Source organism: Grammomys surdaster, unplaced genomic scaffold (genome assembly GCF_004785775.1).
Source record: "Grammomys surdaster isolate TR1022 unplaced genomic scaffold, NIH_TR_1.0 138, whole genome shotgun sequence".
In the NCBI taxonomy this organism is placed as follows: domain Eukaryota; kingdom Metazoa; phylum Chordata; class Mammalia; order Rodentia; family Muridae; genus Grammomys; species Grammomys surdaster.
The window spans coordinates 3998377-4025268 of NW_021604596.1; the positions used below are offsets into that span (position 1 = coordinate 3998377).

At 40.9% G+C, this 26892-nt stretch overlaps 1 protein-coding gene across 2 annotated transcripts; it reads left to right on the plus strand.

The window, feature by feature from the left end:
- On the plus strand, nt 1-25168 carry Kdm4d (lysine demethylase 4D). Of its 2 annotated transcripts, none has more exons than XM_028763437.1 (2): nt 1-378; nt 22866-25168. In XM_028763437.1, the coding sequence occupies exon 2, from the start codon at nt 23180-23182 to the stop codon at nt 24707-24709; it is 1530 nt and encodes a 509-aa protein (XP_028619270.1). In that variant the 5' UTR covers nt 1-378; nt 22866-23179; the 3' UTR covers nt 24710-25168. The 2 variants fall into 2 exon arrangements, 1 of the variants encoding a protein (XP_028619270.1); XR_003710868.1 differs by lacking the exon at nt 22866-25168 and adding an exon at nt 4353-4530 and having other exon boundaries at nt 71-378.
- Nucleotides 25169-26892: the final 1724 nt, after the last annotated feature.

Sequence of the window (26892 nt, forward strand, 5' to 3'; positions counted from 1 at the left end):
GACACAAGAAAAAGATGGCGTGACGTCGCCGAGGGGCGGGGCCAAGGCTGCTTAGGGGGCGGGCGTTTGAAACCGGTGCTTCATTGTCGACCCCAAATAATCATCTTGTGCCTTTGAGAACCAATTACTTAATCTCTCTTGCGTCTTTTCCTTTCCCGACCCCCTCCCAGACTCTTTCGCTGCTGTTCTGCGAGGACGGAAGGCGCCAGGAGCCGGTCCGCGTCTCGCAAGCGTGAGATCTGAGGAGAGCTTGCCAACTGACCGACTCAACGGCTCCTGTTCCTCAGTAGACCCCGCAGCCTAGGGAGTAGAGTTGTCACTTAAGTGGATATGAAGAAGGCGCAAATAAGTACGGGGGCAGCCACGAGCTTTCCAAAGGTACCATTCCTGCGAAACCACTAGCCTTGAAGGCAGGGGTTATAGTCGCATTGCTTGTTAAGATATATAAATTTATAGATATATAGCTATATACATTAAGCGTTGTAGCGTGAAGGGAGATGCTGTGAGCGTTTACGATAGTGAGAATTTATGGAACAGTGGGCCTAACTGCCAGGAGGAGCACGAGATGGGATTAAGATGGCTTCGCCAACGTTGTCTTGTGCCCCACCATTGAGATCTTGGGGACAACCGATGCTCGATAAAGAGGATTCTGTTCTTCAGTATATTTCAAGTGGAAGGATCGCTTAAAATTGAACATTTCAGTTCTTTCTTGTCCTTCCTTTCTTTTAAACGAAAAAAGAGAATTAGAAAAGACCCCCCCCCATGTGCCTCTTCCACAAGTAGAAGGTGAAACGCTTCATTTTTTTTCCTTATGGAAGCACTCAGCCTCTCACAAAGGACACTGCTATCATCGTAGTGGCGCAAACCCAAAGCTGGAGACCCTCTTCCTTCACTCGTCACATCCTGTTCACTTGCCACTCTTGTCTAGTATTGTGAAAATTACCTTGAAGTTTCTTTCCCTGTTGTTCCCACGCTCATTCAGGCCACTGTCATTTTCCTCTTGGATTTGTAATTGCCTTCAAAGGGACTTTCTTATTTTTGAACAGAACAGAGTGATCTTTTCAAATTTCCAGATAGTGTTTTTGACACTTAGGATTAAAGAACTATTTGTTTTAATTTACACAGTTGGCCTCCTGCCCGCCTGCCCGCCTGCCTGCCTTCCTGACTTTAGTCAGTCACAGGAACACCACACACTAGACACACTCAATTGGACATTTCTATTTCTTCCAACAAGATAGGATTCCATTGTTTCTTTTGAGTTTTGAGCCAAGACCTTGTAGTATATGCCAGGCTGGCTACACTGACCATCCTCCTGCCTCAGACCCTTGAGTGCAGGCATGCATTCTTCTGTTTTTTAAAGTCTTGGACTGTGTTCTTCACCTCTTCCCCCAAGACAGCTGTAACTCCATTCTTCAGGTCATAGCTTGGTGCTGCTTCCTCAATGACGTTTCCCCTGACATCTATACTGTGCCCCACTCCTTCCTTGCAAAAATGTCTTTATAGCACCCAGTTTTGTATTTCCATAATGCTGACCCCTAGTTGGTTTACTCTTTGTTTATATTACCTCATGCACCTTTTTCTTTTTGGTCAGAGACAAAGTATTGAGACCAAGTCTGAGGCTCTCTTGGCTCTAACCCCAGTTCTGCCCTCCCTAGCTATGTACAGTTGGGCAAATGATTTTTTCTGTCCTGTCCTCCATTCCTTGTGCAAAAGTAGAGGTATTCTTATTGTGACTGTGATAATTACATCACTATTTGTAAAGTGCTTAGAACTATCTCAGCAAGGTACTTGCAGAATCATTACTGGTTGTTTGTTGTCTGACATTAGAATCTAAATTCCAGGAAAGCAGGAACTTTGCCTGTATTCACTAGTGTCCTATCCATGTAGAAGAGTACCCCATACATGACAGGTGCTGAGTAAGTACTAGTTAAGTGAATAAATGACATGTTATAAATACAGGAATGAAATCTCAGTGGCAAGATGGTGACAGAAAGGGCTTAGTTTTTATATTCCAGCTGACTTTATCAACCCCTCAATAAGTCACCATAGTCCATTTGACTTTTGAATTATTAATTAATAAACACTCGATGGTTCTATTACAGTTTAGCATAAAAAGTTAGTTCACAAAAAGTAAAAGCAAAAGTGTTAATAAGAAAGGTAAAACAAGCCGGGAGGTGGTGGCACACGCCTTTAATCCCAGCACTTGGGAGGCAGAGGCAGGTGGATTTCTGAGTTCGAGGCCAGCCTGGTCTACAGAGTAAGTTCCAGGACAGCCAGGGCTATACAGAGAAACCCTGTCTCAAAAAACAAAACAAAACAACAACAAAAAGAAAGGTAAAACAAAACAAAAAATTGACTTTTAAGTACCAGTAAATAATAAGAAAATGATACCGTAAAGCATTTGACTTAAACAGTGAAAACACTTAAGATAAAGAAATGAAGTCAGAAAGATGTCTGTATTAGTTAGGGCTCTCCATGGGGACAGAGCTGACAGAGTAGTCAGTGTGTACAGTAGACATACAGTACAAGGGGACTTACTAGATTGGCTTACATGGTACAGAACAGATGTTGACACTGGAGAGAGAACTCAGAAGCCACATAGTCTACAGGACTACATACATGTCTCTGCAGTTTAAAGCAGTCCCATTATGGTGCTAAATGCATGGAAGATTCATTCCTTGAGGGCCACTGGTCTTTATTCCACATTGGAAGGCTGAAGAATCTGGATTCTGAAATTAGCAAAAAATGGTAGCAGCAGGGTGGATGAACTGGACAGCAACCTGAGAACAGGGAGAGTGAACTGGACAGTGTCATGGAAGGCAAGCAGGCAAACCCCAGACTTTCCCCTTGAGCTGACTTCTTTCTGGCTGCCACCAGAAGCACTATTCATATTTTGAATGGATCATTTTGTTTAAAATAATGTGATCAAGCAAATTTTTTACAGGTGGTCCTGTCAGCTTATTTCTTACTTGGTTCCAGGTCTAGTCAATGTGACAGAATTAGCCATCTCCTTTTCTAAAAACATATTTTCTTTCGACCAGGCCTTTTCCCTCCCCCTCTTTCTGCACACAGTCTTGTGTGTGTGCTATTGGAGCATGTGCATGTGGAGGTGAGGGCTCATGTTGGGGTCTTCCTCATTGTTCTTTACGTTAGTTTTGGAAACAGTTTCTCATTAAACATCAGACTATTGAATTAGGCTCCTGCCTGCCTTTCCATGTGACAGATGCTCTCTGTCACACCTAGCTCTTGTTGGGATCAAAACTTGAGTCCTCGTCCTTGTACAACAAGCACTTCACCAGCAGAACCATCCCCCTAGTCCTCAAGAGATGAGCTCTGAACTTTGGAGAAGAGAATTGCCTCTACAAGGATTTATTGCTTGGCTTATCTGTCAGGTTGTTTTGTCTGTAACTTCCCATGTGTCACTAGAGCTGAGGTGACCCTGTATGGTTCCTGGTAATGTGGGTCCTATTCCCGAAGTCTTAGTAACACATGTCCTGTCTCGTACTCTTATAGATCACACCAACTTTGTATGCACCTTCATTTTTAACATAGCAAAAGTGGTGTGTAGCTTGGTAAGATGTTATATGTAATATTTATGATTGTAAAATTGATTCTATGGAGAGGAAAATTATGAATTCCACCTTCAAAGGTTACAGAAAAACATTATTCAAAAGGAATAATAATAATAATAATAATAATAATAATAATAATAAAAAAACCTTAAAAGTCTCATAGGAAAATTTCAGAAAGTATAGTACTTGCTGTTTGGAAGGAGAGTTTGATGAAGACAGAACATTTTATGGCTTTGTGACTTAAAAATCACATTGACTTTAAATTTAAATTCGATGTGGTGATTTATACCTATGATCCCAGTACACCTGAGGCTGAGTCAAGAACCGTGTCTTAAAAAAACACAAGCCAGGCTTGAATGGCACATGCCTTTAAACCCAGCACTAGGGAGACAGGCAGAAGCATCTCTGAATCTGAAGTCAGCATGGACTACATAATAAATTCCAGGTAAGCCATGGCTACATAGAGATATTCTGTCTCAAAATAATTAAGTTATACCTACGAAATGTGAACAAAGTCAACAGCTAAGTGTCAGATTAGAAAACAAAAGTCTTTAACATAGGCTCAGTACTGCTCTGTTGACTAAAACATATAATGTGAAAAAATAAGTAAAAGCAAACAACCCAATAGAAACTGCAGAAAAGGAGAAAATGCAATAGAAAGTAAACACGAGGCTGGAGAAGTGGGTCAGTGGGTAAGAGTGGGTGCTTCTCTACAGAATAGCCGTGCTCAGTTCCCAGCACCCATGTCAGCAGCTCACAACTGTGTATTTCCATCACTAGGTGATCCCTCAGCTTCCTCAGTGGGCATCCACACACACATGGGCATACTCATGCATAGATGCATACAAAACAGAGGCACTTTGATCCCTGTGTCCAAGGCCAGCCTGCTCTACAGAGTGAGTTCCAGGACAGCCAGCGCTACACAAAGAAACCCTGTCTTGGAAAAAAGTAAACAAACCACCACCAACAACTATATATGTGTATGTATATATATAAAATAAAATATATGTATCTATAACAATATGTATATATAAAATGTGTATATATAAAATAAAATCTTAAAAACATGATTCAACTTTTCAATGATCACATTACAGTACTGTATTTCCAGCAATTTATGAAAAAACAAACTTTTGAATGGGATTGAGAAAAAGAGCACCTATCAGCCAATGAAGTTGGCAGTGGCACCCCATTGCCCTTCCAGGAGAAGGCAAACCGTTCATTCAGTGGGCTGCACAGTTTTCCAGGTCTTAGTCTGTTTGCCTCTGAGGCTCAACCCTTACTCCTTTACAGCATACCTACCTTCTTGCTATGCCACAGCTATTTCTGCTCTAGAGCTTTTGCTCATGGCTAGAAAAGGTCTTTTTCCTTGCTCACAATGCCAGCCAGCTGTGACAGCCCTGGTTAAAGATGCAGCTGTTCCTCCCTCTGGCCTCTAGCATCCTGTACTCTTGTCTCTGGCATTCTGCATGTGTGTTATGTTAAAATTACTGTTTCTCCACCTCTATGCAGAAAATGTACAATAATATGAGTTCCACAGGGGCATGCTTCGTGCTAGAGGCCAAACATTTAAAACAGTGATTAGCACTAACATTTGCCTAGTAAAACTTTTCCAAATAACTGAGTGAATGAATGAACTTTAGCAGGAAGAGATCATGTCCTGCTGTAGAAGTTTTATATGTCCTTTGTGGCATATGTGAGGTAACGGAGCAGTCTTCTACTGCACACATCCACAGTTTGAGAGAGAAAAAGGCAACTTATCTTCTGCTTACCTGAGTCTGGATTTTAAAAGGAAACATACAAGACCCAGAGAAAGGCATTCCTTTCAGAAGATAATCTCTTAAGTGAAAACTCATGTGATGATCAGGCTTCTTTAGGTATACTATCAAAATTTTAGTTAGATCAGCCTACCCCAATCCAATTATAACTGTAATCAAATCTCCCTCCATTTCTACCAATTGAATTGTTTGCCCCTCCTTCTACTGAAATCTACCATCTATGAACCTGATAGCTTAAAAAAAGTGAATATTTTTCTAATAAAGAAATACATGAAAAAAAAAGCTGGGTGGTGGTGGCACACGCCTTTAATCCCAGCACTTGGGAGGCAGAGGCAGGCAGATTTCTGAGTTCGAGGCCAGCCTGGTCTACAGAGTAAGTTCCAGGACAGCCAGGGCTACACAGAGAAACCCTGTCTCGACCCCCTCCCCCCCCCCCAAAAAAAAAATCCATGCATGTGACCACATGCTTCTGTGTGAGCTGAGGATTGGAGTTGGGGTACTTAGGTTTGTCCATCAGGCAATCTTAGTGAATCACCTCCCCAGCCCCTGAAAAATATTACCCTAAATGCCCAGGAATTAGTTAGTAAATGAACTTCAGGCTTGTCAACCGTGAACTCTCTATATTTAAATGTTATATAGAGGAATCTCTTCTTTTGCCCTCCCACTTAATGTGTGTCATGTGTAGCTGTGTGGAATTCAACTGTAAAAATGGACTACGTAGGGGTTGGGGATTTAGCTCAGTGGTAGAGCGCTTGCATAGCAAGCACAAAACCCTGGGTTCGGTCCTCAGCTCTGGAAAAAAAAGACAAAAAATGGACTGTATAAATCTAACAGTTCTGTTTCTGTTACAGTGACATTTTCAAATAAAGCTACTACAGATATTCTTAGACACGCAGAGGAGCATGCACATGCATTTCATATGACCCACATCAGCGGAGGGGAGGAGCTCTTCCTGTGGAGTGTCACCATGCCTGACACTGTCCAGCATCTCACTGTCACCTGGCCTGGTGTGTAGTGACTTGTCATTAATGTCTTGACTGCGTTTCCTTGATGTCTAATTAATGGAATCATCTACTTGGAGTGTGTGTGTGTGTGTGTGTGCTACTTTCCTATTGAATTGTCTTTTCCTTACAGGCTTCTGAGTTCTTAATGCTTTAGGTAGTAATTCCTGTTGTTTACTCGTTCTGCACGTCTCTTCCTACTTCTTAGCTTCTCATTGGAAAATATTTTATTTTGATATATGGAAATATCAAATCTTCCATTTGGGGGTTCAATTTATGAGTCCTTTTTCTTAAGTGCACGCTATTTTTTACTCGAGAGTGTTCTTACTTTGAAATCATACTCATATTCTCTGTTAATACCTTCTAAAGACTTCTCAGGCCACCAAGCAGTCATTTGATCCACGATGTGATGGTGGTGTCTTCACATCTAGTTAAACAATTCTTATTGCCTCTTCCTCTCTTCCAAGATCTCTTTGCCTTCGTATATTCAGGAGCTAACTGTCAAGTTCTATACACTAGGAAATTTTAACTGAAGTAACATTACATTTGCAAATTTCAGAACTGATGTTTTTATAGTAGTGAGTCTTTAGATTTAGGAATGAAGTATATATTTTTCTTTTATTTTAAATTAATTAATCATTCCATTTGTTTACATCTCAAATGCCATCCCCCTTCCCAGTTACCCCTCCACAACTCCCTCATCCCATCTGCTTGCTCCTCTTACCCCCACTGCTCCAACATTCCCCTACCTTGGGCCATCAAGCCTCCACAGGACCAAGGGCTTCCCCTCCCATTGATGTCAGACAAGGCCGTTCTCTGCTACATATGTATCTGGAGCCATGGGTCCCTCCCTGTATACTTCTTGGCTGGTGGTCTAGTCCCTGGGAGCACTGGATGTTCCAGCCAGCCTGTTGTTCTTCCTATGGGGTTGCAATCCCCTTCTGCTCCTCCAGTCCTTCTGTCAGCTCCCCGATCAGGTTCCCTGAGCTCAGGCTGATGGCTGGCTCCAAGCATCCACATCTGCATTGGTCTGTTGCTGGCAGAACCTCCCAAGGAACAGCCACGCCAGGTTCCTGTCAGCAAGCACTTCTTGGCAACAACAACAGTGTCATGTTTGGTGTCAGCAGACAGGATAGATCCCCAGGTTGGGCAGTCCCTGAATAGCCCTTATTTCAGGCTCTGCTCCATTTTTTTGTGTCTCTTTCTTTCTTCTTTTCAGTTGTTTAGATCATCTTTGTTTTCTAAAGCATGTCAGTATACTACTACTCTGAATATATTTACATTATTTCATCAAAGAAATCTCACAAGCTCTCATTGATAGTTGATGCTATTGTCAATGATATTATTCTTGAATCATTTGTAACTGATGTACACAAGTATAATTGATTTATATATATATCTATTTTAAATTCAGAGACCTCACCAAACTCTTCTGTTAATTCAAGTGGTTTACTCTGAATGTTTTTTCTCTTTCTTTCTTTCTTTCTTTCTTTTTTCTTTTTTCTTTTTTCTTTTTTTTTTTTTCTTGGTTTTTCGAGACAGGGTTTCTCTGTGTAGCCCTGGCTATCCTGGAACTCACTCTGTAGACCAGGCTGGCCTCGAACTCAGAAATCCACCTGCCTCTGCCTCCCAAGTGCTGGGATTAAAGGCGTGCGTCACCACTGCCTGGCGAATATTTTTATATACATACCATCTGCCGATAATGATAATGTGTTTCTTTGTTTTTAGTCTCTTTTCCCTCTGCCTTCCCTTTTTCTTTGCCGCCTTGTGTCGGTTAGAACTTCTGGGGCAGTGTTGAATAAAGATCTGATAACAGGCGTCCTTGTTTTTTTTCTTGATCTGCAAGATAAAACTTTTAACTTATTACTGTTGAGTACAATTTTGATGGTTTTCAATGATATATTTTAAAGTATTTTTCTTACTATTTTAGGTTGTTGAAAAACTATTTTAAAAGTCATATATTTGATAGAAGGTTTTATTATGACATTTTCATCTATACATACAATGTATTTTGGTCATGTTCATACCTTTCCCCCTCCTACTGATTACACTTCCTCTTCCCAACTAATCCCCTTTCTACTTTAATATCTACTTATTGTTTTATTTTGTGACCCAATGAGTTTCATTAGGGTTGCTTACAGAAGTATGGGCATCTTACCAGTGGTTACACTGCTGAAGAACATGTCTTCCTTCCCCTGGAAATCAGTTACCTATAGATCTTCAGAGAGGGATGGGGCCTTGTGAGTCCCTCTCTCTTCTCTGGCAGGATGCTGACAAATTCAATCTTGTGTAGGTCCATCACAGGTAATTACAGCTTTTAAGTTCAAGAGTGTAAGCCATGTCATGCCTGAGGATTATTCTTTGACACTGCCATTCCTGCCATTCTTTCTGCCCCTTCCACCATGTTTTCTGAGCCTGGAAGGGGTGATACAGGTGTCCCATCCAGGGCTGAGCATCCAACAGCCATCTACTCTCAGTTCTGGACTAGTTAAGAGTCCCTGTAGTTACTGCTGCTTGCTTCAAAGAGAAGCTTCTCAGACCAAAGTGTGAACAGCACTAGTGTGTAAGTGCAAACATTTTTAAAATGATCAAGTACCTCTTCTGTACTGAGATCACCTTTAATCTGTCAATATGTACTAAATAGACTTAAAGTTTTACCCAGTTGTTTTTTGCTGGAGTAAACCATCAGTGTCCCTAGTCTTAGAGTCAGTGTGCATACTTAGAGTTTTTGAGTCAGTGTTCAAAAGCAATATTAACTGTTTCCTTTTTCCTAGTCCTTAGGATTTCTGCCATAATACAAACTAGGAAGCATACCTTCTGTTCTCTGGGAAAGTTTGCCAAGATTGGAATTACATCTTTTTTTAAAATGGTTGGTAAAACTCACTGGTACAGCCATCTTGAGTTTGGAATTTTGTTTCTAAGAGTTTGGCTCCTACTTCAATTGCTTTGATGGTTGTGAATGTAGTCAATCTTCTCATTTCTTGCGTCTTTTATATTTTTCTAGAAATCTATTCTCTTAATTTAAAATATATATTAGTAAAAAAATCCATGCCCTTTCTATTTTTCTTCCAGTTTTTCTGTTTCTGTTTTCAGTTATTTTGTGTCAACAGCCTTTACAGAAATGACCTCTGTCACCAGAGCTGGGTATTTGTGGCTTGTACTTTTATTCTTAATCATTTTCATTGAATGTTTTTCAAGTTTATTAAAATTATCGAAAGTTTGGGTTTCTTTGTACTCTATTTTATATAGTTTTATATTTCACAGATTTCTGATCTTATTTTTTTAGTTTTTTTTAGATTGATACCTATCTAGTTCATATAATTTTCTAGCCTTCTGCCTTAAGTATTTCTGTAATTAAGGTTTTCAACTTTTCTTTAATATTATTTACCAGCGTACCACAGATTTAGAAAGTAGTAGTTTCATTCTCATTTATATAGAATTAATTTCCTCATTTAATTTTTTAGTTAATTCTTATTAAAGGTTTATTTAAAAATATATTTTCAGTTTACAAATTTGGAGGTTTCTAGTTTTTTGTCATTAATTTCTGATTTTACTTTATTGTTTTATAGTAGTAGAACATATTCTGGATATTTTTAATTTTTGACACTTGTAAAAACTTACAGCTATACTCTATGGTCGGTTTTCTGAAGTATTTATAACACTTGAAAAAATGTATTTTGCAGTTTGGGAAAATACAATTCTGTGTTTCTGTTGCTTTTTGACTCAATGTATCAATAAGATTCTGTTTTATACTGTCACCCCTGGGTTTCTTTATATTTAAAAGGGTCTCAGATTAGGTGGTAAATGGTGGAATTTGATAGTATGAAAGTTTAGAACAACCCTTATTAAATCTGCAATGAGTGTAGGATTTTTACTATATCAGGCAACATTTAGCATTTCATTAATGAATGTGTATAGTTAGCAAGAATTTGGCTTGTGTCAAGTTCCAAAGCAAAAAAGAATAACTATGAGCAACAGAACTATAATAATATATATGAAATATTATAAATTCAATAGTCAGTCAAAACAGAATAAAAATAGTTTAAGAAGGAATGTAAAATCAAGAAATGTTTGTATTTTGCATACACACACACACACACACACACACACACACCCCAAAGCTTCTTAGAGTGTAAGGAAACAGATATATCACCTTCATAGTTAAAGTACTGTTGAAGTATATCAAGATTTGAGCATATACCAGATAACAAGGGAGAATGCTCAAAGAGCTGAATGAAATCGGTCTCCATTTTTTTTTTTTTTTGGTTTGTTATTTCATTGTAATCCTAATTCAAAGCAACATGAGTGAGTTAGTTGAATTTACTCTAGAAAGAATGCTCAGTATAATTATAAATCTAGCCAAATTTAGCAAACGGGATAATTGTGGATGGTGAGATTCTGTGTGGCAACTCTCAATGTTAAGTAGTATAGAAATAAAACCAAGTAGTCACATAGATATGTACAAAGGAAGGGTTATATGGAAAGTTAAGAAATGGGACCTCTAAAAACATAGCAAAAGAAAATGCAAAGACCAAAGATTTGTTTTTCCTAAACATAGTATTTTACCTGTATGGAAAACAAACAAACAAAAACAAAAAAAGGCACAAACATAAAAATGGACACACAGATTAGTGAAACAGGAAATAAACAACAAAAACCCTTGACATAAACACACACAGCTAAGTCCCAAAGTTTTTAACAAAAGTACTAAAAATAGAAAGGTCACTATCTTCAGCGAGGTGCTGGGAAAACTGGATTTCCAAATGTAGACTGAAACTAGATCCTTATCTCTCATCTTTAGATCCATATAAATCACCTGTAAGTGGATCGAAAGCCACACTGCGAGACTCCAAAATCTGAAGATTCTACAAAACAAACAAACACACCCAAAACCATATATGCAATAGATAGAGACTTTCTGAGAAGTACTCCAGTAGCTCAGGAAATAGGGACAATTAATTATCAGCAAATGTGACTTAAAGAAATTAAAAGGCTCTTCTGTACAGCAAAATTAGTAAGTGAAGAGGCAGCCTACAGAATGAGAGGAAATCTGCCAGCTATCCATCTGACAGGATATCAATACCTAGCACACACAACAACAAAAACAACAAAAGTGCTTACCATCCTTAGCCATCTGGGAAATGATTCAATCTCACCCCATGTCAGGAGAGCTAGCAGGAAAGTGACAAAAATGCTGGAAACTTGGGAGGCGGGGAGGGAGAGACCATCATTCCCTGTTGATGGGGTACAAACTGGTACAGTCACTATGGGAGTATGAAGATTTTTTTTTCAAAACATAAAACTAGAGCTTCCATGTGACACAGCTATTCCATCTCTAGGTATTTAAAGGACTGAGCATCTGAAAAGCTACTTGTTCATTTATGCCTGCTAGAAAAAGGAATTGCTAGGAAAATAAATCAGCCTACATGTTCATAAACAGATGAATTAATAATGAGAATGTGGGACATATACACATAGGAGTTTTCAACCACAAAGAAACTTGGAATTTAGGGGTTGACAGGATAATGGATAGAACTGGAAAATATATTAAGTGACGTAACCCAGGCTCAGAAAGACAAAGACCACATGTTCTCACATGTGGATCATAGCTTCGAATTTTTTATTCATTTGTATCTACATAAGAGTGAGCAAAGATGTCAGAAAACTAGGAGGCCCATGAGAAGCAAAAATTACTCCAGCAGAAAATTACCCTATAAATAAATCTCAGTCATTTATGCTATACTTAAAACCTAAAAGTTATGATTAATTGGATTAGCATCTGACCATTTATGGGGAATTTCAAATTCTGGATTGTGTTCTATTAGCTGTTGCTTTCCAAATTTACTTCCAGATGTATTTCCTCTTCTGATTTCCACTGGGAAAATTAAGTAAATAAAAGGATACATGTGTGGCTTCAAGAAGGCAGACTACTTAAAAAAGACATAAAGAAGTCATAACAGAAAAGCAATATATTTAGTTGCATTTAGTGTTTTCTTTTTTTTTCTTTTTTTGTTTTTTCGAGACAGGGTTTCTCTGTGTAGCCCTGGCTGTCCTGGAACTCACTCTGTAGACCAGGCTGGCCTCGAACTCAGAAATCCTCCTGCCTCTGCCTCCCAAGTGCTGGAATTAAAAGGCATGCGCCACCATCGCCTGGCACATTTAGTGTTTTCTAAAATATGTGTGACCTATAATTTAAACAGAGGTTGTTGGTCAGTAGTAAGGTATTTGCGACAAGATGATGGTCAGAACTATCTGACCATATAAACACTGAAAATGTACAAGTTAACAAGAGAAGCAGTTCAGCTGCACGGCTGACTTTAAAGAGTTAGCCTCCATCATAATTCATAGACCGAAACTTGGAAAGTGCTAGTACATCAACAATAGTGGGATAAATCAATAAATGGTCAGCCCAAGAAGCTAACTAGCAAGTGCACCTAGAACAATGAAGAAACAAAAAAGAGCTGTTCTGTTGGTCGGTATGTTTTTAGGATGGCCACCAGGGTCACCACATTGACACGGATATTCACTAGAGTCAGTGGAACACAAATTCCCAAAGCTCTATGATAATCGGATTTTCAACAGAAAGTTTCAGGGCAACTCAAGGAAAAATGAATAATCTTCAGAAAACAATGTGGAGCTGAAGCAACTGGATATCCATGTACAAGGAAATGAATTGGATTCCTATACAAAAATTAATTTCTATTGAGATCATAGACATAAAGGTCAAGTAAGACATCAGAGCCTTAGAAAATAGAGTAGCAAATGCTCCATGGCCTCAGATGAGACGGTAATTAGTGCCTCAGCACAGCACCAATGGCGGGCAACGACTTTTAATATTGGTAAATTGGACTTGTCAAATTTTAAGTTTTTTGCTGAGAGTTGTAGCACATTCCTGTAATCCCAGCAGCTGGAAGATTGAGCTATATAGCCAGGCCTTGTCTCAGAACACCAACCCTCCCTCCTCACTCCCCAAAAGATCAAAACATATGCACTTCAGAAAACATACTCAAGATAAAAGAACTTTACAATTTAGTAATTTACAATTCAGTAATAAAACAAAGGTTTGAGAAGAAATTTCTTTAAAGATATGCAGAATGTTCAATAAGCCTATGAAAAGACCCTCAATGTACTCAGTCACTAAGGAAGTACATGTTACAACCAGATGGCCACTCCTGGAATTTCTCTAGTGAGAAGACACTTGGAGAGTCTATGCAATTGACCCTCATAACTGTTGGTGGGAGAAAAAAAATGTAGTTATTTCTGGAAAACAGTGTAACAATTTCTCAAAATGTTAAACAGAGCTGTCAGTTGGTTCACCAATTTTAGGTATTCAAGACAGACATGTACATGAATGTTCATACCAGCGTTGTTAATAGTCTTAGAGAGAGAACAACTCAAATTTATATCAACGGATGAATGGCTAAGTAAAATGTAGTCTATCTGTACATTGTAGAACACTATTTGGTCATAAGAAGAAACAAAATGCTGGTATGTAATACACCTCAAATCTCAAGAATGTACTATAGGAAATGGCTAGGCATGAGAGGCCTGAGATCACAGGTTTCTTTTACGTTTGATATCAGGAATAGGGAAATTGAAACAGTAGAGTTGCTTTGGTGTGGGTGGGAATGGGCAGTGTGACTAAGAATGGAAGCATGCTTTTTGGAGGGACTGGTAAGCCTTACAATTAGATTGCAGAGATAATTGATTGTACAGTACCACATGTAAATAGCACTTAATAGCACTGAAGTGGACACCTAAACGTGTAAATTCTGTCTCAATAAAATTTTAAAAACTGCCTGAAGCAAATGTGAAAGGTGAAGCTACCATTTCTTACTGGTGGACTATAGGCTTTGTGAGTCATGTGATTTCTGTTCGTCTATTTCAGAAAGGGCTTCACAGTGTAGCCCTGCCTGTCCTTGGAACTCACCACTCAGGTTGGGTTGCCCCAGTCTCAGGGTCATCTTGCCGCTTTTGGAATGCTGAGATTACATCATCAACTACCACACCTTATTTTTTCTTTTAGTGTATCTATTTAAAAAAAGAAGAACTGGACATGGTGGTGAGTTCAAGGCCAGTCTGGTCTACAGAGCTAGTTCCACAAAGAAACAACAACCCCCCCCCAAAAAAACCCCCAACCAAAACAAAAACCCAATAAAACTCTCAGACACCACAAATTCCTGGGCTCCAGTAACTTATTAAAAAATATATAGCTGAGCATGATGACACATGCTTTTAATCCCAGCCCAGGATAGCCTGGGCTATGTAGAGATATCTTGTCCTGTCTCAAAAAAAAAAAGGTATACTTTTTAAGTCTTTTAATTAGACTCACTTTTAGATATTGTCAGGTGTTTCCATCTCCAAAGAAGTGGCTAGATACCTACTAGAGTACTCATGACAAACATAGTTACTCAGTGCCTGCTTCTTAAATGCATTTAACTTGATACAGGGAAACCAGAAGGTCCTCATAAAGTGAATACAGAGAGAAAAAATGAAGTGCTGAGAGGAAATGGTACCTAAAAAGAAATTAAGCCTCTCAGAGAGAAAGAAATCTTCAGCAATTAATCTACAGTGAACATTCACACAATTGAAGTAATTTCTGGAACTGGAAAATGATGGGAGGCTTGGCTAGTAACAAAAGAACAAACTGTTGAAAATAAGAATCGGTAATAAAATTAAAGGCTCAGCTGTGAAGTTTGGTGTCCACATGACAGATTATACATACACATGGTGGGGAGGAGAGATTGAGGGGAACCGCAGCAATGCACAACAGGAGTTTGTGTAGGGCATACCTAACGCAGTCCAGATTCATCATTCCCATCCTAACAGAGCTGTTGAAATGTCCAGAGGGCTACTCTAAAAGTGTACACAGAATTTATAAAAGGATTAGCAAGAGTTTGCTTTTGGATTTTTGAGAAGACACCGGTAGAACAATGTCTTCAGATTCTCAAAGGAAAGCAGCAGCATAGAACCAAGTTTATTTCAGATTTCAAACTTTGGCAAACAAGTGTTTGCCAAATTGGGTGTTTATGGCCACCCAATAACTCGGGTTCTTGTTTCATAGTTAGGAAACTTTTGACATGATCCTTGCCTTACTTAGAGCTGAAGCCAGAATTAAGCACATAGCATCGACTGCAGCAAAACTGGTAGATGTTGGCCCAGGAAGACCTAGGTAAGTTTTGCTATCTTTGTGATGGGTGTGATGAGTTTGCAGAGGCAACAGTGGCATAAATTCTAGTTGGAAATGGCTTTTGCTCAGCATCTTTGGTGTTTTTATTAAGAAAAAGTCTTAAGAATGCCCAGTACAGATTGTTGGATATTCTTCCTGGATGCAGTCTTCAAAGCCCAGTGTGTTTCTTCTGGAGAATTCTAATCTCTATGGGGCTTCCAGGGATGTTCCCAGTGGATATTCCCTGCCAAAGCAAGTGAGTACCCATGGATGGAGCCTGTTAGGAAGGACCCGAGGGACCTAACATAATATAGAGAGGTAATTCATGGAGGATGGAGGATGAAAAATGTCAGGATGCAGGCTGTGCAACTACGTAGGACGAGTGGTTCAGCTTCAAGCAAGCATGGGAGCACCAGGAAGAGTATTTCTGAAAGGAGATATCTGCTTCAGTGACCTAGTTGACTCTGGGCGTTTAGATTTACATTTCTAGGAATGAATCAGGGAGTGAGTATGTATAAATCAGAGAAAAGGAAAAAGAGTAAAATTTATAAACAACTAGCAGTGCAGTCATTGTTCACTGTGCTAATCAACTGTGGTCACTTTTATGTGGCAAAGATTCAAGATTTTACCCAGGAAATGTGGTAGATCGCTGAGGGGTCAGGGATAGCCTGTGTTTTGAGATGGGGTATCACAGAATATATTCCACATTGTTTGTAGGGTGTGATCCAAGAATCTGAAATTGAAAAGCCTAAGAGCACAGGAAAAGCTAAATAAATACCTAAAATACACAAGCAGTTGGCCCTAGGAACAGGAGTGAAGGAGAGGATATGTGTGAACGAGGCTTCTCTCAGTTGTATGCTATAACTTTACCCCAAAGGGAGACTGGGTTAGTGTGAATCATGCACAAGACTTGCAGACTCACTTAGGGAGCAAATCCAAAACTTACAACTCAAGGTAATTTACTCACTGAGTGATGTAGCCTTGTTGGGGCAGGGGGTTAAGGACCTCTGCCGCTCTTTGTAGCTAGATACAACCACTACCGTCCCAATTTCCACACAGAATAAAGCAACTAGAACAAAGCTAATTCCATAATACCAGAGACCACACTGATGTCATAATGTGACAGTTATATTGCTGGATTTTAAGGCCAAATCCCACTATTCAGGATTTATGTCATAATGCAACCTTTACTGATCTTGCCCAATTTTTCCTGCTGCTCTATATGCACACTTCCTGTATATTCCTAACTTGAATGTCCACAGAAAATACTGGCCTTTAAAGGCATCAATGGCCGGGCGGTGGTGACGCACGCCTTTAATCCCAGCACTTGGGAGGCAGAGGCAGGCGGATTCCTGAGTTCGAGGCCAGCCTGGTCTACAGAGTGAGTTCCAGAACAGCCAGGGCTACACAGAGAAACCCTGTTTCGAAAAACCAAAAAAAAAAAAAAAAGCATCAATGAACAGGAAAAGCCATTGGTTTGCTGTGCTTTTTATCTGCACCTGATGAGGAATGGAGCACTGAGGTTTGTGGGGCAGAGACATAGATGTCTTGGGTAACAGAACAGTTGCAGCTCTGGAAGCGATACGTTCATTATCAGATACCTTCTGTGAGTGTCTACTGGAGGTAAAAGCTGCTGCCAAGAACACTGCCTTCTGAGGAGCTTCTGTGCCAGCAGTTTTCAATAGGCATCCACTGAATAGTAACCATGGAGTATGGAAAACAGAATCCATGAATACAAAAATTGAAGTGCCATCATTTTTTATCATCCTCAATCCTTTTGAGGTGACAGTAACAGTATTTGTATTTTGACAGAGTTACAAAAGTGTCAAAGGAAGTACGGTGACAGATAGTGGTAAAGTGTGCAAGTTGGAAATCGACTAGAGAAATACATGCTGATTTACAAAATCCTGCAAAAGAGTCCTAAATTAGCAGGAAAGCCAAGCAACACAGTTATCTCTGCAGGACCTAAGGGACCTGCAGGATGTCAGGGCAGGAGGCATCTCTGGAAAAGAAACCTTTTCTCTGAAATCTAGGCCATATCAGTCAGATGGAGCCGAAGTTTACAGCTCATGGTCTACAGCAGGAGCAAAGGTAGATTCTGGACTGGAGATCGCCAGGGATCACCAAGAGTAAAGTTAGGTGGATTTTTCAAAGTGGGATAATGGAAATTTGAGCTGCTGGTTTTCTTCAAATGGAGAATCCAGGTCTGTTGCCCCCAGGAGAAAAGTTGGGAGATCTTTCACTGTTGACTCTGTCCAGCCTAGAAGAAATAAAACAGGTCCCCATGCAGGTGGGCACCGTTCAAAATGAGCTCACTTTCAGTCAGCTTCCTGATCTGTAACCAACTAAGGACTGCTAAGTGTCTGAGGAAGGATTTAAATGTGCATGTGAAAGACCCAAACTAAGAGAGAGGCAGCTTCTTCAAAGAGAGTATATCAAGGAACAGAACTCAAAAAGCAGTGATATTTTAATATTTTTTAGAGGTGAAATTAATGTGTGAAACAAGATCAATGTAAAAAAGTAAAATCCACACAATAAAAACCAGGGCGACAGGAATGACCTATTCCAAAATTGGAAGTTCAACAAAAGGGAAAAATATAGATTTGTGAATCTGAGACAAAAATCTCAAAAAAAAAATCAGTATAGCAATTAAAAAATAGAGAATTGGGAGAAATAAAACTATCAGAAGGGTTTGACCCATGGGCATTGTAGCACCCAGTTTACAAGTATTGCACAGAGAGATGGACAAGGAAAGTCCTCAAAGAAGTAACTCAAAAACTTCATAAAGCTTAGCCTGGTTTTCCAGGCTAGCTAAATTTAAGAACACTGGTAGAGAAGTTTCTCTGGGGCAAAAAGGAAAGCCAGACCAAATTCCTCACAGACAGGAGCAGCTACACCAGAACCCACAAAAACAATTTTAAAAGTTAATAAACTCTAAAACTGCAGAATAAAAGCTATAATAATCACATAAAAAGATAAAATTAAGGTAATACTTGTGTTTGTGTTTACATGAGAAAGTATATACAATATAAAACATCTTAACTTCAGTGGAATTAAAGAAATATACAAGCTATGCCAAATAGGCAGAAACATTGGTAAAGGGTTTATGGTGTACCATGTACAAGTTATGTGTAAGATAAGCAGTATGAGACACACTACTGTTGATGAAGAATGGACAAAATGAGAATGGGCAGACATGATGAGAGCTCCAAAGCCCAGCACTACTAAAGATGTTTGTCTCGTGGTGACCCAAGAATCAATCACAAATTGTAACTTGAGTTATACTTCTCCAAATAGTAAAAGGCTTTAAAAAAATCAGGTTGCTCAACATTGGGGAATAACAGATTCTTATAGAAACACATTGGCACTATGTGCTAAAGATCTTTAAATCATCCTACAGTACTGTCATTTTCATTTACATATATGCAACCTGAGGAATTTTAATATTTTACTGGCTGTGCTGTTTCAGATTCTTGAAGAGGAGGTGAATATTTGCATGTAAGTGATTGGTAGTAACTGTGGACATGTGAACAAATAACTGTCCATACAGGGGAGAGGTAAATCATTTCTGTAATTCTTTTTCCACCTTTTCAACGGAAGTTTTTAGCTATTGAGCATTATGATTGATGAATGATAAATTAACGGTCAATAAAAATGATGCTGTATGAAGAAATGGTGGATAGTATTTGAGGCGTGGTGCCAGTAATCCCCATGTAAAGCAATAGATTTGGAACATGCAAATAGCATGTAAGACATGGTTTCCTCTTCTACAGTGTGTGCCAGGGCTGCAGTGGAAAGAGCGTTAATACCCTTCATGTTTTCTTGTCTTCAAAACACACACACAGGCACTGTTAGTTTGTTTATTCTATGTGGAGGGCTTCAGGGAGAATGCCTCTCTGGACCCCCAGTCTGGGCAGCAGGTGCCTTACCCACTGAGTAGTCTGGCTGACTGGAGGCATTGTTTTCTTTTTTAACAGATGCGGAGCAGTGGCTTTCTAATTTCCAGAAATCCTTCAGGTTAAGCTGTCATTTATTCTTTAACATACTGATGAGATAAACTACTTTTCTTCAGCTGTCAGAACCATCCAGTCTTTTGGGGTGAAGGTTCCTGTTACTATGGTTGCCATGGATCAGGTGAAGTCTACATGACAAATGTTCTTTACTTGAGAGAAGCCAGAGGCCAGACTTACTGTGAAGGTGAACATTGAGATTTGGCTGCAGTACTGAAGGACTGCTGTAACTATATTCTGGGCAATTCTATCATGAGCAGCTCAAACCACATTTAATTGAACATTCAGTTAGCAATGGGGACTTGTGTTAACAGCAGTCATTTCTATTATGTCTTGGAGAAAATGTCCTCAGTGTGGCACTTAACTCTCCTTTTAAATTATCTCTTTTCAGACCATGTTTTCAGACAAATGCAATATTTGCCTATAAATTTAAACTTGATTGTATATATCAAAGTAATTTTAAGAATCATGTGTGTGTGTTTTGCACTCCTATGTATGCACATTTGAATGGGTGTGCACTTGTCCCTATATGCCTGTGTAGAGGTCAGAAGTACATCTCAGGTGTCTTTATCATTCTCCATATTTTTTTTTTTCATTTTTGAGATAGGGTCTTTCACTGAACCAGAAGTTAGTTATTTAGGCTAGACTGCCCACCTCCCCTCACCAGTCTATCTCTGCCCCTACTCTCCAGCTCTGTGGTTACAGACACAGCACCATGCCTGACTTGTACATAGGCCCCAGAGATAGAGACCCTCTGGTCCTCATGTTTTCACAGCAAGAACTTTACCCACACAGCAATCTCTCTAGCCCTATAGGTAATTTTTAAGATTAAAAACTTGGAGTAAGGTAGGGATTTAGTACATGATGCATGGTGTATTGGTGGTAGTTCAACCTTCAAGGCTGGTGGAGGAAAGTAGGCTGCATGCTGAAGTTTCTTATGCGGAGAGTAAGAACACGAAGGGACCTGTGTTGGTGAAACTGGCCTCAGGCTCTCACATTAGCCTCGGTTGATGCCTTTGACATTGCTGACCATTTAGATAGGAAATGAGATGAAACTGTTAGTGGTGACTAGGATAGCTGTGTTACCATTGGTGTAAATGAAGATGTACACCAGAATTAGTTTCAAGGGGAAATGGTCCACTTGTCCTTCACAGTTGACTTTCAAGGCCTCAGTGGAAGATCCAACACAAAGGAGCAAAGTTGAGAGCGTGGGTAGTAAAGGGGCTGTGACAGAGTCATACAGAGTCATACAGAGATCAGCACCAACAAGTGCCAACAGCATGCTTAGTGGAAAGTTCAGATTGAGAACTGAGCGATGAGAGAAGGTTGCATGTATGTGGTATGAGGGTAGTGGTGGTAGGTCCAAGGAACAAAAGAAAATCTAGAGAAGAGGAACAGTGACCTAGAGATCAAGGACTGTGATCACTAAACACGCCATGATAAGGCACTCCCAGAGTGGCATCTGGTGGGGGAAGTCAGTTTGTCAAGGAGGTCTTATGCTTTACCCAGGAAAAATACTGGTGACTGATAGCTTTATAAGGGACATGGTGATAGTGTTTGCTTAGCCGACTGCAGTCTGAAGTGAAGGTGGGAGGGTGCCAAGGGAAGGAGCGGAAGTGCTGAGACTCTGGAATGGAGTAGCCTGTCCTGGGAGGAGAGCAGGAGAGATGGGATGCAACCAAGAGGAAACAGGGCTCTGTGGGCCAATGGGCCTCGTTTAATTCTATCTCTAATAAGAGTACCCTAAGTGCCTACAACACAGTCCCAAGATCTTGAGAAAAGAGAGCGGCACACAGATGAAGCTTCAGCATACTGTATGGAAGACACAAGCTAACCGGTTTTCATATCATCTCTACATCAGCCTACATAAATAGGGATGCTGAGGAGCCAGCACCATGGGAGAGCTGTGAGGCTGCAAGGGGTAGGACAGGAAAGCATTTCCATAAAGGTCCTGGCAAAGGAAGGGTGATGAGATACAGTCCTAAAGAGCTTCAGGAGATGAGAGGGGATGGATTTTGCTGAGATGAAAAGGAAGATGAGGGTCAAGCTCATCTAGTTAGGAAAGGGTAGAGTAGAAAAATTAAAGATATGAGGTGAAAGACTGTGAAAGGAGAGAAATAGTTTGATTAACAGCACAAATTAAAATCTAGGGAAGATATGAAGTCATAAAAAAGTATTCAGTTTAAGATATGGCTCATTTAAAAATCACTTTTGGTATGCCATGCTTTCCACCTCACCGTTCCCAGCACCCTAACAGAAATATTTGACCTGATGGAAAAAAGATTAGCCTTAGAATGGAATGGCATCTCCTCCTCCCTCAGGACCCTCAATGCTCTCTTCTGTTTTTGCTTCTGATCTAGGATAGATTACATGATCAATCATTATCATGCACTTGATATTCCCTCTGACCACAAACATTCTGTAGACTTTCTCTCTGATGCATTGCCATGGAGAAACTCTGACCTGACTGAACACCTCCAATTTGCTTCACTTATATATTTGGACAGCCCTTACTAATAAAGTTCCATTATCCTGTACTGGGCGGTGTAGGAGCAGTTATGCAAAAACATTTATGTGACCATAAAATCACACAATGTAAGTTAAGCAAATGCGTGACCCATATTTAATTTTCTTTTTTTCTTAACAATATCTTCTTTTCACTTCAGATTCTAATTACCTAGATTGTTTTGACTGACTGTTTGGTTCATTTCTAAGCACCTTTTCCTTCTAGTTCAGGTATTCACACTTCTCTGGCATTGGTGCTCATTTCTTTAAACTGTTGAAGGTAACATAGAGAAGCTTGCAAAGCCCCTCATGCTAGATGAATGATGAGAAGTGATTCTGACAAACATTAAGCAGCATCTGGGTTCAGAACAGATCAACAACTGCAAATCTTGCAAATCCCTCCTTAGGCTCCCACCCACAAACATCTCTTTTTTGAAGAGATACCAACTCTGTGGACATTGAACACTGACTTTGAACATAGATTTCTTTGTCTTGTCTCGATCTTACATAGATAGACTCATGTAATAGGTATCCTCTTGAATTAGAGAAGTCCTGATATCACATTTGTAAAATTGGTTCCTGCAGGAAACAGTCATCTTCCTCACTTGATGGTCTTCTGTTGGAGAGACTTATAGCAATGCTCTTCTTGATGGGTGTTGGCTTCCTGCAGAATGTGGTTATTAGAAACTGGATTATATTATCAGCACTCTTAGACCATGGCACTAACCGCTATCTAAGTAGCACACCTCTGAAAGTACTACACAATTGTCTGTTTAATTTCAATGTCCCTAAGAGCTTTTAAAAAACATTTTCAAACCTTTTTCTTTCAGATTGTGATTTAGTCACATCCCTGAAGAGATTTGCTGCACCCCAGTCTGTGAAATACAATAGCCAACAAAAGGAAAGAACTAGTTTCCAACTGAACATAGAGCCTAGGCTCCCTGACTGAACTGATGGCCAGAGTGCTGGCTCTGGGTTAGGGAGCAGGCCTAACAAAAGCTAGTTCCAGCACATGAACAGAAGCTGTCAAGAGCTTCTGTCTATCACAGCCACAGCATTTTTAATTTTAGTTTTAAGTTTTTTTTAAAAAATCCCCTTCCTCAATCCTGTGTATATATTGGAGTTTGTTGTTTAAATTGAAGCTATGAAGACTAAGTCCACCTGTGCTCAGAATCCAAATTGCAGCATAATGATATTTCGTCCAACCAAAGAAGAGTTTAATGATTTTGATAAATACATTGCTTACATGGAGTCCCAAGGGGCACACCGAGCTGGACTGGCCAAGGTCATCCCACCAAAAGAATGGAGGGCCAGACAGTCTTATGACAATATCAGCAACATCTTAATAGCAACTCCCCTGCAGCAAGTGGTCTCTGGGCAGGCAGGTGTGTTCACTCAATACCATAAGAAGAAGAAAGGCATGACAGTGGGGCAGTATCGTGAGTTGGCCAACAGCAAAAAATACCAGACGCCTCCACACCGGGATTTTGAAGATCTGGAGAGAAAATACTGGAAGAATCGCCTGTATGAGTCACCAATTTATGGTGCTGACGTCAGTGGCTCCCTGTTTGATGGGAAGACTCAACAGTGGAACGTGGGCCACCTGGGAACTATTCAAGACCTATTGGAACAGGAATGCGGCATAGTGATTGAGGGCGTCAACACGCCCTACCTGTACTTTGGCATGTGGAAGACCACCTTTGCATGGCACACGGAGGACATGGATTTATACAGCATTAACTACCTGCACTTTGGGCAGCCCAAGACCTGGTATGCTGTGCCCCCTGAGCATGGCAGGCGCCTGGAGCGCCTGGCCAGGGAACTCTTCCCTGGCAGCTCCCAGGGCTGCCAGGCCTTCCTGAGGCACAAGGTGGCGCTCATCTCGCCCACCGTGCTCAAGGAGAATGGCATCCCTTTTGGCCGCATCACCCAGGAGGCTGGAGAGTTCATGGTCACCTTTCCCTATGGCTACCACGCGGGCTTCAACCATGGCTTCAACTGCGCAGAGGCCATCAATTTTGCCACCCCGAGGTGGATCGACTATGGCAAGGTGGCGTCTCAGTGCAGCTGTGGGGAGGCCAGGGTGAGCTTCTCCATGGACGCCTTTGTGAGGATCCTGCAGCCTGAGCGATACGAGCTGTGGAAACGCGGCCAAGATCAGGCAGTAGTGGACCACACAGAGACTACGGGACCTACCAGTCAGGAGCTCACTACCTGGCGGGTGGTCCAAGCACCAAGAAAAACTTGGGGTCTGAAGCATCTCCGGCTTCGCCAGGTCTCACGCTCTCTTCTGCCGATAGGCACAGACAGTAACATTCCTTGCAACACCCAGGTGTGCCATGCCTCTAGGCAACCATCAGATGTGAAAGGTGATGAGGTCCAGAAGTCTGACCCAGCCATAGCCCTACCACATCTTCTGGGTCTACCTTCTGGTCACATGTCAAATGGAAGACGTGGTCTTGGTCGTCGATCTTGTGAACTAGGAGTTCAGGAGTCCACCAGTGGCGCTCCAGTCAAGAGGCGACTTCCAGCAGGCAGAGATGACACAAACCCCAGCCCAGAGCTTCAGTCCCAGTCCGTGAGTGGAAACTTAATAGTCAACTCAGGACTTGTGAACCCTGGCCCACAGCATCCTGTCACACCTTCTGAAGGAGGATTAACCTCTGACCCCTAAACCTATTTCTGACTTACAGCTCATTGCCCTGCACTCAGGATGCTCCCTACGTCTATTACGTCACAGTTTGGACTGGGTTTGCAGGACACGGGCCACCCCTGGGGGAGCTGCTTGGCAGCTGTAACTCCTAAACACATCATGCATCTTCCACTTGCTGGAAGTTTCTGGATCACTGGTAACTCCTGCTCTTCCAGCTGAGGTGTCATTGGCAGCTCCTTTTGAGTTCTGAGAGCTAAATTCAGCTGAGGCTGCTCAGCTCTGATCACCCATCCTCAAGGCCAACTCTAGAGGAAACAGAACACTCTCCTTTCCTTCCCTCTCTGCCAACTCGCAAAATGTCTAACTTTTGACCACTACATTACTACTCACAAAGGAAGTAGCCATGACAAAGGTCAAAAGACATTTGAGAGTCACAGGTGACCTCTCAAAGTTGCTGTATTACAGTGTTTCTCACCCAGCTTTCACAAATAAAGGCAAAGCACCCAAAAGGTTACAACTAGACTTCATTTCTAATATTGTAGTTTTAAATAGTGGGATCACTGGGACAATGACACTGTCTCCAGACAGCCATGGTCAGGTCAAATCTAGGGAAACAAGTCATTGTGCAGTAACAAGTTCTGTTTGTTGCTCACACACCACACTTCCAATTTGCATGAAAGCCAATCACATTGTCACTTACTAGTGTGTGAGGGGGTTGCATGTCTGGGAGCCAGGGTGTGTGCAAGTGTGGAGGTCAGAGGATATTGGCTGGAGTTGGCTCTCCCATGTACCATGTGGGCCCTAGAGATCCCACTCAAGGAAGACACTTGGTGCAAGCATCTTTGCCACTTATCCATCTCATTATTCCAATGTCTTCTCATTACCCTGTGAAGCAAATTCATGTGGATGTCATAAGATACCACCCCACATGGTCCCCATCTTCACCCTATGCCTGGACACAAATGAACTCCTTTTAATCCTAGGAGAACAATCTCCAAGCTCCATGCAGTCTCTGGCTTGTGCTGGTTCTGCAGATAGAATTTGGTGCTCTCACTCTGTCTTTTTCTACAGCTGGACCTCAGAAAGGCCTCCTGTGCTGTGCAGCTGTCCAGGATGAAGTGGCTCCAGGCCTTCTCTCTATCCAGATGTCTGATGCTAACATCTATGGAGGGTCAGCAAGATGGGCCAGCAGGTTAAAGCAGTGCCCTTCCAAGCCTAGAGACCTAACAACACTCAGAAACAATGGTGGAAGGAAGAACCATCTCCCCAAAGTGACATCCACCTCAAACAAACACACCCTCACACACAGAGCCTCTCTTCCTCCTCCACCTCACACATACACACCTTCACCACCCCACACACCTACACAGGTACATGCCCCCACATGCACACCTATGCAAATGTTAATATTTATCTGGGTGTGACAGTCCAATCCTTTCATCCCAGCTCTCAGGAAGCAGAGGCAGGCCCATATTAATGACCCAGCCTGTTCTACTTAGTATTTTCCAGCTAAGGATATATATATATCCTGTCTAAAAAAAACAAAAGAAAATGTAAGTCAATGTTTGTTTTAAACACACTTAATGGGTTAAAAGAGAGGCTCATTTTTTTCCTGTGTACTGAGCATGAGAGCTCTTACTTGGGACAGGTGCAGTGGCAAACTTCCTGCACCTAGATAAGAGTGCTGAGGCAGAAAACCCAGGCTGAGGTAAAAACTAAAACTGACCAGTTGCTGATAAGGCCTTTAAATCTTAGCACTGGGAAGCAGAGGCAGGAGGATTATGGGTTTAGATTCAATTCAGGCTGGACTACATATTAAGACTTGAGGCTCTGAAGAAAAGAAACTAAAATCCAAATCCTGGCTATCATGCAGGGAACTTCACACCCTCTCAGGATAGTTCTGCAAAGAAGAAAATGAATATTCCATAAATTCCAGCCACAAACTGAAGATCTTTGTGTGTCCATAAAAACCACTAAAATGATGAGAGATGCTTGCCTTTGTGCAATTCTGATGTGTCAGCTGAGTGTGGTGGCATATGCCTTTAATCCCAGCACTCCTGAGACAGAGGCAGGTGGATTTCTGTGAGTTCCAAGACAGCCAGGGGTACACAGAGAAGCCCTGTTTTGAAAAACAACAAACAAAAGAATGAGATTGAAAGAGAGAGAGAGAGAGAGAGAGAGAGAGAGAGAGAGAGAGAGAGAGA

Coding starts and splice junctions, on each gene's coding strand:
- Kdm4d (XM_028763437.1), top strand. CDS start 23,180: ATGAAGACTAAGTCCACCTGTGCTCAGAATCCAAATTGCAGCATAATG.